The sequence below is a fragment of the Silurus meridionalis genome, chromosome 28, assembly GCF_014805685.1.
Source record: "Silurus meridionalis isolate SWU-2019-XX chromosome 28, ASM1480568v1, whole genome shotgun sequence".
NCBI lineage: Eukaryota > Metazoa > Chordata > Actinopteri > Siluriformes > Siluridae > Silurus > Silurus meridionalis.
The window spans coordinates 11941098-11952626 of record NC_060911.1 but is presented as its reverse complement, the minus strand read 5'-3'; the positions used below and the strand labels follow the sequence as shown (position 1 = coordinate 11952626).

General features: G+C 37.3%; 1 protein-coding gene across 1 annotated transcript in view; it reads right to left on the bottom strand.

Moving 5' to 3' along the window:
• Positions 1-773: 773 nt before the first annotated feature.
• Positions 774-11529, bottom strand: part of lmbrd1 (LMBR1 domain containing 1) — a 50913-nt gene continuing 40157 nt past the window's right edge. The window contains exons 14-16 of the mRNA XM_046843026.1: positions 11150-11201; positions 3000-3091; positions 774-1489 (exon numbers count right to left, since the gene is read on the bottom strand). Of these exons, the coding sequence (XP_046698982.1) occupies positions 1379-1489; positions 3000-3091; positions 11150-11201 (255 nt within the window). The 3' untranslated portion in view covers positions 774-1378. The remainder of the gene's footprint in view (positions 1490-2999; positions 3092-11149; positions 11202-11529) is intronic.

Here is an 11529-nt window from a genome sequence, read left to right as displayed (position 1 = left end):
TATTAAACCTGTGTGCTTCAAAGTGCTGTAATACTGGTTTACTTTGTGCTCTTACCCCAGTCTCCGAACAAATTCAGAGATACAAAGAAAATAATTTCAGTGTGTTGTAATTGTGGTTCCTCGGATAATGGCATGTCTATGGGATTTCAGCCTCTTGAAGTGTGGATATCACTTTCATATGAGCTTTCAATTGTATTATGTACATGCCAGGGCTTAAAACAGTGTTTAGTGTTTGGTTAAGAGGGTGTTATGGAATGGTATTTGGTATTTGATGGTATTTGGTAGTGAAAAGATTGCTGGCATGAGCAAGGTGCACTGAATAGTGCAAGAAAGAAGTAGCTGAATCTTTCTTTTCATGTGCGATGATTTTGAGGATCCATTAAAGATATTATTGTATTACCTACACTGTGGATCTCAGCCACTAAACTGATTTGTCCAGATATGAACAATTGTTATTATTACTATTTAAGAATCATTAGGGGTTCCCTGGTGGTCTAGTGGTTAGGATGCGGCGCTCTCACCGGCACGGCCCGGGTTTCAATTCCCGGTCAGAGAACCAACCCCAGCCAGTAGGGTTGCACAAGCCAGTGCACTCTTAGTGGCGGTCCCAATCCCGGATAAATGGGGAGGGTTGCGTTAGGAAGGGCATCCAGTGGAAAAACATGTCCCAAATCAAACATGCGGATCAAGAATACTGATGATCCGTTGTGGCGACCCCTAATGGGAGAAGCCGAAAGAAAGTTGACTATTTAAGAATCATTCATTATGAATTCTTCCAAGTTTTCACATCTTTTATTCAATCGAATAAACAAAGATCATTTCCAAAACAGCAAATACACTTCTGATTGTGCTTTACATCATATCCGGGCTCTAAATATGGCAGATTTCTGTTTAAAAATTCTGCTAGAACGTAATCAAAATAACTATTATATTCTCAGTCAGAAACATCATCATCAGTAGGCAATGTAACATCATCATCTCCACACACACAGCCAGAAAATACTAAATCAAAGAATGCTTAAGAAAAGTCTTTCATTTCTTGTTTGTTTGTTTATTTCCATGCAGAACATTTATTAAGAAAAATATAGAGAGCATTGTTTAATCCTATTTCCTTACTTTCTCTAGCTTTAAAAAATGCAGTGAAAGTCTTTAATGTCAAATGATCTCAATTTCTTTTTTCCCCCACAAACAGTTTAAACCAGATCCAAAACATATATTGTCTGGCAATGCAACTTTTTTTCCTTTTATATATATATATATATATATATATATATATATATATATATATATATATATATAATTACCCAATACATTAACAACTCCTTGGATTTAAGAAGCAATACACAAAAAATAACACACTTTAACCACTTTTGTAATATTAGTGCAAATACTCGTCATCACTGCAGTCAGAATCATCAGCTTCCACTTCACCCTCGATCACTGACTTCTTCCCTTTACAGCAGGACACCACCAAACCAATGAGAAACACCTAAAAAAATAAAAAACAAACAAACAAAAAAAAAAGGCATTTTACAACCTGAATTCTGAAAAAAAGTTGCTTTGTAAAATGTAAATAAAAACTGAACGTATTATAGAATATGGGTTTAAGATATTTGCATCACTCCATTATGGTTTTATTTACATTTTGCACAGCGTCCCAATTGTTTTGGAAATGGGGTGGTAATGAATCGCATGGTTTGGTGCGATATCCTGCGCAGTGTAATACATAATGCATTTCTTAATGTTATTCCGCATTCGTTCACTATGGAAAGATATTCCAGGCACTTTTTAAAAGGAATTGCAAATTGTATTTGGAATTGCGTTTTCCACATGTGGACGCGAACATTGGGACGTAATCCAAACGCAACTGCAAATCTCGCATTACTGTTTGCGTTTACGCTCTCGTGAGCGCACAGTGACCGCCAAGTTTCAAATGGAAACGCAAAATCCATTTGCAACTGTATTTCCCGTGTCTATTTAAACAGCACTATAAATGACCACGTCTGCTTTTTCACTTTCTCTGTGTCGCGTGTGTAGCCTGCAGAAACTCACATAGAATCGCATGTGCATTTCCAATTCCTTGCACTGTTAGCTGTCAATCAAGTGCCAGGGGTGGGACTGTATTACTGTTCATGTTTGTATTCGGAAGTGACATCACACGCAGTCACAGCCAACAGGGGAAATGCCAGTAACATTGCGGAATGTTTCAAACAATGAAGGTAGTCGGTGAAATTGTGGCAGACTATATGATGCTCGTGAAGATTTCCTCATACTCATTTAGTTTTGGACATGTTAAATGATTTTGTTGCCTTGATGAACAGCAACATCAGTAATGTTTTCCCCAACCTAAGACTAACAGGCTTTTTGTAAAGGACAGAAAAAACAATGTCCTTTGATGGACATACCAAGAGAAATGACTACGTAATATGTGGTTACTCATGTGTCCAGCTGCTGCATGTAGTATCCACAATTTCGTTGACTACCTCAATTTTTCAAAACTTTCAGCAAAATCGTCTGTTACTGGGCATTTCCCCTGTGGGCTGTCGAATTTCCAATATAAACACGCCCAATAATATAGTCCAACCCCTGACAATTGATTGACAGCTTTCCGTGCAAGGAATCGGAAATGCATGTGCAAAAGGATCTGCGTTTCCATTGGAGTTTTGGCAGGCTACATACATGACACAGATATTATATATAATATATGCTATTCAAATAAGATATGGTCATAACTCGTAAGACACGGGAAATACAGTTGCCATTTGAAATGTGGTCACTGTGACTTCACGGAAGCGCAAACACTAATGCAAGATTAGCAATTGCATTTGGATGATGTCAGAATTTATACGTCCACATATGGAAAACGCTAATACATGTAGCAATTCCGTTTGAAAATGGCCCAGAATACCCTTCCATAGTTCACTTTAGCGTACTTCTATTTATGATGAAGAATCATGAATAGACTCTGGAGATGAAATAAGATCATACACTGTACTTACTGTGAGAAATGCCCAGTTGCCAAAGTAGTAGATAGTGCTGAAGAACCAAAACTTGTGCAAGAAAAGGTAAGATCTGGTCACTGTGCACTGATCTGTAACAAAATAGGAATGAAAAATATAAAGCATTAAGTTAGCAGATACAATTACCATTAAATGGTACTCAAGAAATTCAGATAAACAAGTGTATCAGGCTTTCAAGACCAATTGTGTGAGCTATCAAAAGTGTAGAGAGCATGTTTGCTGCCTGAAATCAATCATGTTTAATTCAATCAGAGTAATAATAATAATTATTATAATAATAATACCAAAAAAGAAATCTAACAAGAGCTAATTAAAGTGGTATGTTAAAATGTAGTCCCTACTTGAAGAATCTAGAAACCCAGGGTACTTAGCAAGCCAGATATTCATTCAACCACCTGAGGGTTAAACAGCAAAAAACCTGGATGCCTGTCTTCCTTGTACTTTAAGACATAGTGAGGTACACTGTGGTTTTCCTAGCATTCCAGAGGGAAAATGGTGTTTTAAAACGGGCAGCTAAAGGTGGTGTGTAAAGGGAAGGCCTGCAAATGTCAAGGGAATGAAGAAGCACTTGAGTGGCCTCTGTGAACAGAAATGAACAGATCCTCCTGATGTAAAGTGGAAACCTGAATGACACTGGATAAGTGATGTGACAACTATAGATGATAAGACTGAGTTGAGTGTCATCTGACATCTGTATAGGATTCGACCTTAGCAAGGACCTAAAGCCTTGTTGGACAGCAGTGGAGCATTTGCATGGGACAGATGTGGTACATATGCATCATGATTGACTGTTTGGCTTTGAAATATGGCACTTTTTATCTTATTATTATTCAGTGGTGTTCAATAAGGTAACTCATTCTCGAGGTCGGATGCCTTAGGGGCAAGAAAAGGGCAGTGGGAGCTATCATGAATTGTACTAGTATTTCATTTTATTACCTCATATAAAGTTGACTGAACAAAAAACCTCTGGTTGGTTGTTTGCACGTTTCTATCACTCTCGCAGACAAGTTCTAAAATGGAAAACTGCTGTATAATGAAAACTTATGAAAGGGAACGAGCATACAGTATTTCAAAAGTGAGTACACCCCTCACATTTCAGCAACCATTTTAGCATTCCTTCTCAAGGAACAACAGTATAGGAATGAAACATATATTTTTTAGAGTAGTTGATATGCAGCTTGTACAGCAGTACAGATTTACTGTCCTCTGAAAACAACTCAACATACAGCCATTATTGTACAAATAACTGGCTGAGATCCTCTGCCACTCCTCCATAATGACGTCACGGAGCTGCTGGATGTTAGACACGTGGCGCTTTATCACTTAACACTTGAGAAGCCCCACAGGTTCTCAATATGGTTCAGGTCTGGAGACATACTTGGCCACTTCATCACCTTCAGCAAGGCAGTTGTCGTCTTCTTGGTGGTGTGTTATGGTTGTTATAATGTTGGAAAACTGCCGTTCGGCCCAGTTTCTAAAGGAAGGGCATCTTGTTCTGCTTCAGAATGTCACAGTACATGTTGGAATCCATGTTTACCTCAATAAACCAAAGCTCCCCAGTACAAGCAGCAATCATGCAGCCCCAGACCATGATGCTACCACCACCATGCTTGACTAAGACTTGGTCTCATCAGCACTGCTGCAGCACTCATGCATTTGTTTTTTGAAGCAACTTCTTTGAAGAACCCTTGCAAGGTCTGTTCTGAGTGGATCCCGACTTGGAACCCAGAGTGAAACCTCTGTATGACCCTGGCACTGTACTTTAACTCAGATTCTGGATGTTACTGATCTTATAGCCTGGGCATCTTAGTGGAGAGCAACAATTCTGATTGTTAAATACTCAGAGAGTCTTTGCCTTAAGGTACCATGTTGAACATCCAGTGGTCAGTATGAGAGAATTGAACTCAAAGCACCAAAATTTAACTGCTCTAATAAGAGATACACAAGTTTGTATGGTTCTGTCAAGCAGACAAAAACATGACCATGATGAACAGGACGTGTGGCTTTGCACAGTTACACAACGTACAGCTTTTATCACTGAGGGTGTACTCACAGTGATTCTGACAATAATGGCTGTATGTTGAGTTGTTTTCAGAGGACAGTAAATTTATACTGCTACTATGTACTCTACTATGTGCATGCTGTAATAGTCAGATCTGTATTTCAGATGTGGTATGCAGGGGTGAAAAGACCCCCCTGGTTACACACCTGTCATGCTAAAGGCTCTGGTTCTTAATACAAGTCTAGGAAAAGGTGGCTTTTCTGAAATTAAATAATACACAGCTATTGTACTAGCATTCATTTTTATTGTTGCGAAAGCACTGGATGTGGCTGAAAACAGACATCTTCAATTCTCTCTTTGTCTGTCTCTCAGTAACTCTCTTCCGTCTGCCATCTGCATCTCTCCATCTGCAGCTGTTACTCTGAATTACAGATCTGGCAAAGCCTCTCACAGATGGTTCTCAACAGTAGTCTGACTAAACAAATGATCATGGACATCACTGACCTCCTGACATTCAGAATGTGAACAGAGGCAAGAAAGGTGAGCCAGAACTTTAATAATAAAACTGATTAGACTGAATCTGATTTAGACTGGGATCTGAAACTCAAAAACAACAAGCAATACAGTCCTAAAGGCAGCGATCGGATTAAAAAAACACCCTCTTTCAATTTGTCCCAGACTCGGTTCAGGGCTTACAAAGTTCACCAGAGACTGTTTAGGCACCAGTCTGAACAAAAGAAACGTCCTTCATGATGGAGACAGGGAAACAGCCATAAAGACTCTGCTGAGTGCATGAGCTGAACCACAGTAGTTCCTGTGGCATGATGTGTATCTTCACTGTCACCACTTTATTATAACATACTGCTTTGTTTGGAGTTTTGGACCTCAAAATGTTCACTCACCTTTAATTCTTTTTTGTAGCTTTTTTTAACCCCTGATGCGACAGAACCAAATCGCAATCTAAAATCCAAGTAGGAATTTCTATCTATTTATTTAAGGTGAGAACAGCAGCATTGCATTTAGACATTTTAAATGAGTGACATCAGATGTGTCATATATATAAAATATATAGATATAAAACAGGCGAAAATGTATTTTTCATCAATAAACAGTTGTTTCACTGATGAGCCAAGTCCCAAATCAGCACCAAAATCCACCATGATGCACACATCCGTCAATTAAAACCGTCCGTGTGGAAACGGGTAATTTAAAACACCATAATTACTTTAAAACATTTGCAAGAATATTTTTTCTTCACGCTCTATGTTGAGCCTGGTTTATTAATAATAAACCTATATATATATATATATATATATATATATAAAATACGATTTCTCATTTACTGCAGCTCCTTGTGCTACACTGCCATCATCAGTTCGGAGAAAAATGATTTCAATGCAAATCCTGAGCAGGCTGCAGTACGAGTGTATGAAGAAAACAAGACCCGCCCACACACCGCAGCTTGAAAAAAGAAAAAAAAAAAAAATAGATGACAGGAAGTTGTTTGCACTATGGCACGATGTCAGAACACAGGTCAGTAATTTTGTTTTATGTCTATAGAAAGCAGGATCTTGCTTGACAACCTTTCGTTGAAAACTAGCGGGAGGAGGGAACAAGAGAATATGTTGAAGTCACTGATTTGAACGTCTGATAGAACATCTTTTGCATACATTTCTCCTAACAACTGTCTGTTGCTAGGAAACAGTTAGGATGAAGTGAATACTCAAATTATCCAGTGTTGCAAATAATCTATTATTCTTAAAGCTAAGAGCCTGCACTTGTGTGGGCTTCAATCTGATAGAAAAGCAATTATTTATTTGACCTTAACCTCAGAAAACAGCCATGTATTTTGCATTGCAACTTGTTTAGAATGAAGCGATGCATAAAAAAACACTCCTTCCTTCAGTATATCTCCATCCATGAGCCATGCATTTAAGATGGGATTATTTGCATGTGTCACATGTTGATTCCTTTATTTCTTCAAGGTCCAAGAGAGCAACAGGCCTAACAGGTGGAGGAGTGTACAGACCTGACGTGTGTGCTGATGAGGGAGGGAGTAATAAAGTTAGAAGTGTCAAGTTAAAGATCACTTGATACGTATTGTTGCTTTTGCCTTTGCACGATACACAATATGTAACTACTACATCATACATTAATATAATTCCAGTTCTACCTAAATCACTTTAACTCTCAATTCTAAAAACAGTTTATACGTTTTGCAGGTTATAAATCGATCTTTAGAATATAAATAATTGATTGTGCAGAAATATAAATGCCACTCACATGATGGTATTGAATTCTTTAGAACGGAATAGAAAAAGAATAATCACAGAAGGTGTGTATGCAGAATGTCGGTGAAAAAATGCATTCAAATGTAATTTATATATAAAAAAAACCTTAAGGACACAAAATCTCTTACTTCAGCATTGAGTTTGGAATAAAGGACTATTAAGTGCCACATTTGTAAAGAAATGTAAGAAGCTAAATGCGTGTTTGACAGGATTTTGAAATGATTTTCAGATGTCAAGGACGATGGGAAAAGTAAGGACACTGTATGGCCCATTTTAAAGCTGCACATTAAACTGGCACACTGAAGTGTATCCATGGCAACAACACTTGATGTGTATACAATGCGTTTTCTTTCGACTCTGGATGAAGCCGGAAAAATTTGCCCCGTTTTATTTTTTTTTTATGTGTACAATTAAGTTAAATGTGCAAATTATCAAAAAAGCATTTCTATTCAGAATTGTTCAGGATCCTATTGGTTTTGAGACCTTCTGGCTTTGTTGTATATCGAAACACAATATTTCAACAAATATAATATGCTGTTAAAGACGTGCAGTTCCTTCACCCTCAGTATCTGTTTGGCCGCTTTTAATGTAACAAAAAACAACTGTTATTAGTTACAAAACAAAAAGATCAGATTTTCTTAATTGGTTTCATTTTTATAATATGTATAAACCTTAGTATTAGACCTTATAACTTAATTAAGGAAATAAGTTAGATTATTATTATTAAATTTTTTACATTTATGGCAGATGCCCTCATCCAGAGCAGATTACAGCTGAGGTCATTTACTGAGCAGTTGAGGGTTAAGGGCCTTGCTCAAGGGCCCAGCAGTGGCAGCACTAAAATTTGCACGTACAACCTCCTGATCAGAGGTCCGACATCTTATCCACTGAGCTACCACTTCCCTGCCAACTACTACATTTATTACTACTAGTACTACTACACATACTACCGTAATTTCCGGACTATTAAGCGCACCCAAATATAAGCCGCACCCACTGAATTTTACAAAGATTTTTATTTTGAACATAAATAAGCCGCACCTGTTTATAAGCCTCAGTGTCTACACTGAAACTAATGAACTTTACACAGGCTTTAATGAAAGACAGTGTCTGTTACACGGCTTGTATCTAAACAGTAGCCTACCAAGAAAGTCATTGTTCACTTCCTTTCACAACTATTTCTCTCGGGAGTTTTTCTTTTGGCATCGTCGTGCGTTTAAAAATCACCATCGGTGAAGCTTTTCTCCCGATGCGGGTTTAAAACGTGGGAAAAAAGTAGCAGCCACACCAACCATCAGACCCATCAGACCAAAACATGATCCTGCTGATTTTAACCATGGGATAACTGTTGGTGATGGAGTCAGATGGGCTGTTTTTTTTTTTTCCTGTACATTTTTATCTCCTGAAATTTTTGTATGCACAAGTTGGTGCTGCACTTCTGCTTACAGAAACGCCTAGTAGAGCCGGCAAAAAGGCTACAGTATCTCAGATAACCACTCTGTACATCTGTGATTAGCAGAAAAGCATTCTAGAATCCACAGCATCTCGAAGCTTGAGGAGAATTCGGCAACAAAAGCAGTTCAAGCTTGGAAAAAATCTAGCCTGTCTGTGGAAACCCAATTTTTACAGATGGTATGGTCAAGTTTTTTTTGTGCCAACAGCAGGAAACCAACATGTCTTTTGTCAACAGCGCAGGCTGATTTTTAGGCACATATTGTTTTTACAATATAGCTCAAACATTCAAGTTCCTCAAAGTCTAATGGCTACTTCCACCATGGACCATGTCACAAGGCGGAAGACATCTAAAAGCTTCATGAACGGGTGATTGAGTTCAGTGTTCCTCACTGGCCTTCCTATCAGACCTGAATCAAGGAAAACATATTTACTAGAATGGGAGATTTGCTGTATGAAAGTTCACGGGAAAATTCCTTCCCAGTATTAAAGTGTTTAGTGAGTGTATATACTCAGAAAAACAGGACATTTCAGAAAACAGTAAACTCTTCTCCGCAGGAGCAAAGTGCTTCTGAAGTAGGAAGTGGAACCATTATGATATTGGAAATAATTGATGTAATTACTGTCGTGAGTGTGGTTGAGTTTCTACGTTTCTTATCAACAAAGGTAAGTTCCTTCCCCTTATTGCACTCGTTGCAACAACAATTCTAGGAAATAGAAAAGAGAATTTCTCAGGAATAAATGCCACCTGATGCAGGAAAATGCCACTCATGACTTCAGGCACTGCTTCATTAATATCAGTTGCTTCCATGCTCACTTGTCCTGTAACTGTCCTGTCTCAGTAATGTATTGTTTACAGACCACTTTATCTCAATGGCTATTTTAGGAATCTAAAGACCTTTAAAATAATTATTATAATAATAAAAAATAAATTAATTGTACATTTCTATGTATTCATGTGCTTAGGTGCTCAGTAGACCTGATGAGCTTTAAAAGAAGGAATAAAAAAACCCTGTACGTTTATAAATGATGTAATTGGTCAGGAACACATTATGTTTTTATTCTTGAATGTAATAGAGTTCTTTACGTGAACAGGAAGTGATTCCAGAAACCTATGGAACAGCTTGGGAATTTCTCAATACTTCCAAAAGAGAAGTCTACGCAAGAAGATCCACAGTGACGCCTCTAATCTGAGAGTAAAATGTAATTAAAGTAGAAGCATTTAAGTGTTAACAGTGGCTGCGGAAATCCTAAGAGAATATCAGTTGGTGGATTCTTCTCTAGTCATGCATTATGGAGATGTTTCAGGAGTACTGAATCCATCTTTATTAGGGACGGCTGTGTGTTGAGTCGTTATAGCGCAATCTGTGTTTTTCTTACATTTATAAAATATATAAACCTGCAGTGGATTGACTGGATAAATCCTACATCATAATAAACAATGCCAAAATGGTCCTGAAGATAAAAATTGAAGTTTTATACAGTATAATACCAGAAATACAATAGATAATATAATTGGAAAGAAACAGGTTTCCACCTCACAACTGGGCATTTTTAAAAGGTTTAATACAAATGATTAAGAAGCCTGTGACAATTTGCAATGAAAAGATGAAGTACTTTTAGATCTTGACGATACCTGTACTGAAATATGCCCACATTTAAAGAGAAAGGCAAACTTATAGACACGGTGTCTGTCTTTATTACATTTAAAAAGATTCTGTGATTCCCTTTGGCTACACTGACCTAAATGCATATTAATAAACTGACAGGACTATTACAGTCATGTCGTCATTGAGATATGGGTGCTGTATTATAGTGCCCTCTTCTGGATAGAGAACCTCACTGCAAATTATACTGAAAACACTACAAAGCGAAATCAATGATCCCGTTATATTCTTTGTGACATAATAAGGTGGCAACTAAACATGAAATTCATGTTTGAAAATCATCAGACCTCTGCGTTTAACATGACCAAATGCATTTACTGTATTTACTGACAGCTACAAGCACAAAGGTATGTTCTGAGAAAAAAGTCTATTATGAAGAGAAAATTATATAAATGCCATACACACATGGTGCTCTTTTTCTGGCTTCTTCCTTGTGCATTAAAACATGGACTCTTGGAAAAATGGATACTATTATTATTATTATTATTATTATTATTATTAAGCAATTTATGTTTAGCTGGTTACTAACAGCTTTTTCAAAAAATTGATTAAAAATTGATATTGATAAGGTTTTAATGGTTCCTAATGAATGCCTATGGAGTAGAATAAAGCATATACCATCACAGACCATTAAACCACCAAAATCATAATATTCACCCAGAGCCCATCAGTAAATCTAAAAGGCTTAAAGGAAGAAAAGAGGAAAATAAATCTTACCATCCGGAGCATCTGCATCACATGTCTTGGTGATGGCAGCAGTGCTGTTTTCCTGCAACACATGCATTTAGAATGCAAGAATCATAAATAATATACTGTTTTTAATGGGCATGCAGATTAAATAGTTTATTTGTAAAGCACTGTTAAAGGTTTCCTTCAACTGCCCTCCAATACTACCTCTTGAAGAGAATGCCAAGAGTGTGCAAAGCAGTAATCTAAGCAAAAGGTGGCTACTTTGAAGAACCTCCAATATGACATATTTTCAGTTGTTTCACACTTTTTTGTTATGTATATAATTCCACATGTGTTAATTCATAGTTTTGATGCCTTCAGTGTGAATCTACAATTTTCATAGTCATGAAAATAAAGAAAAATCTTTG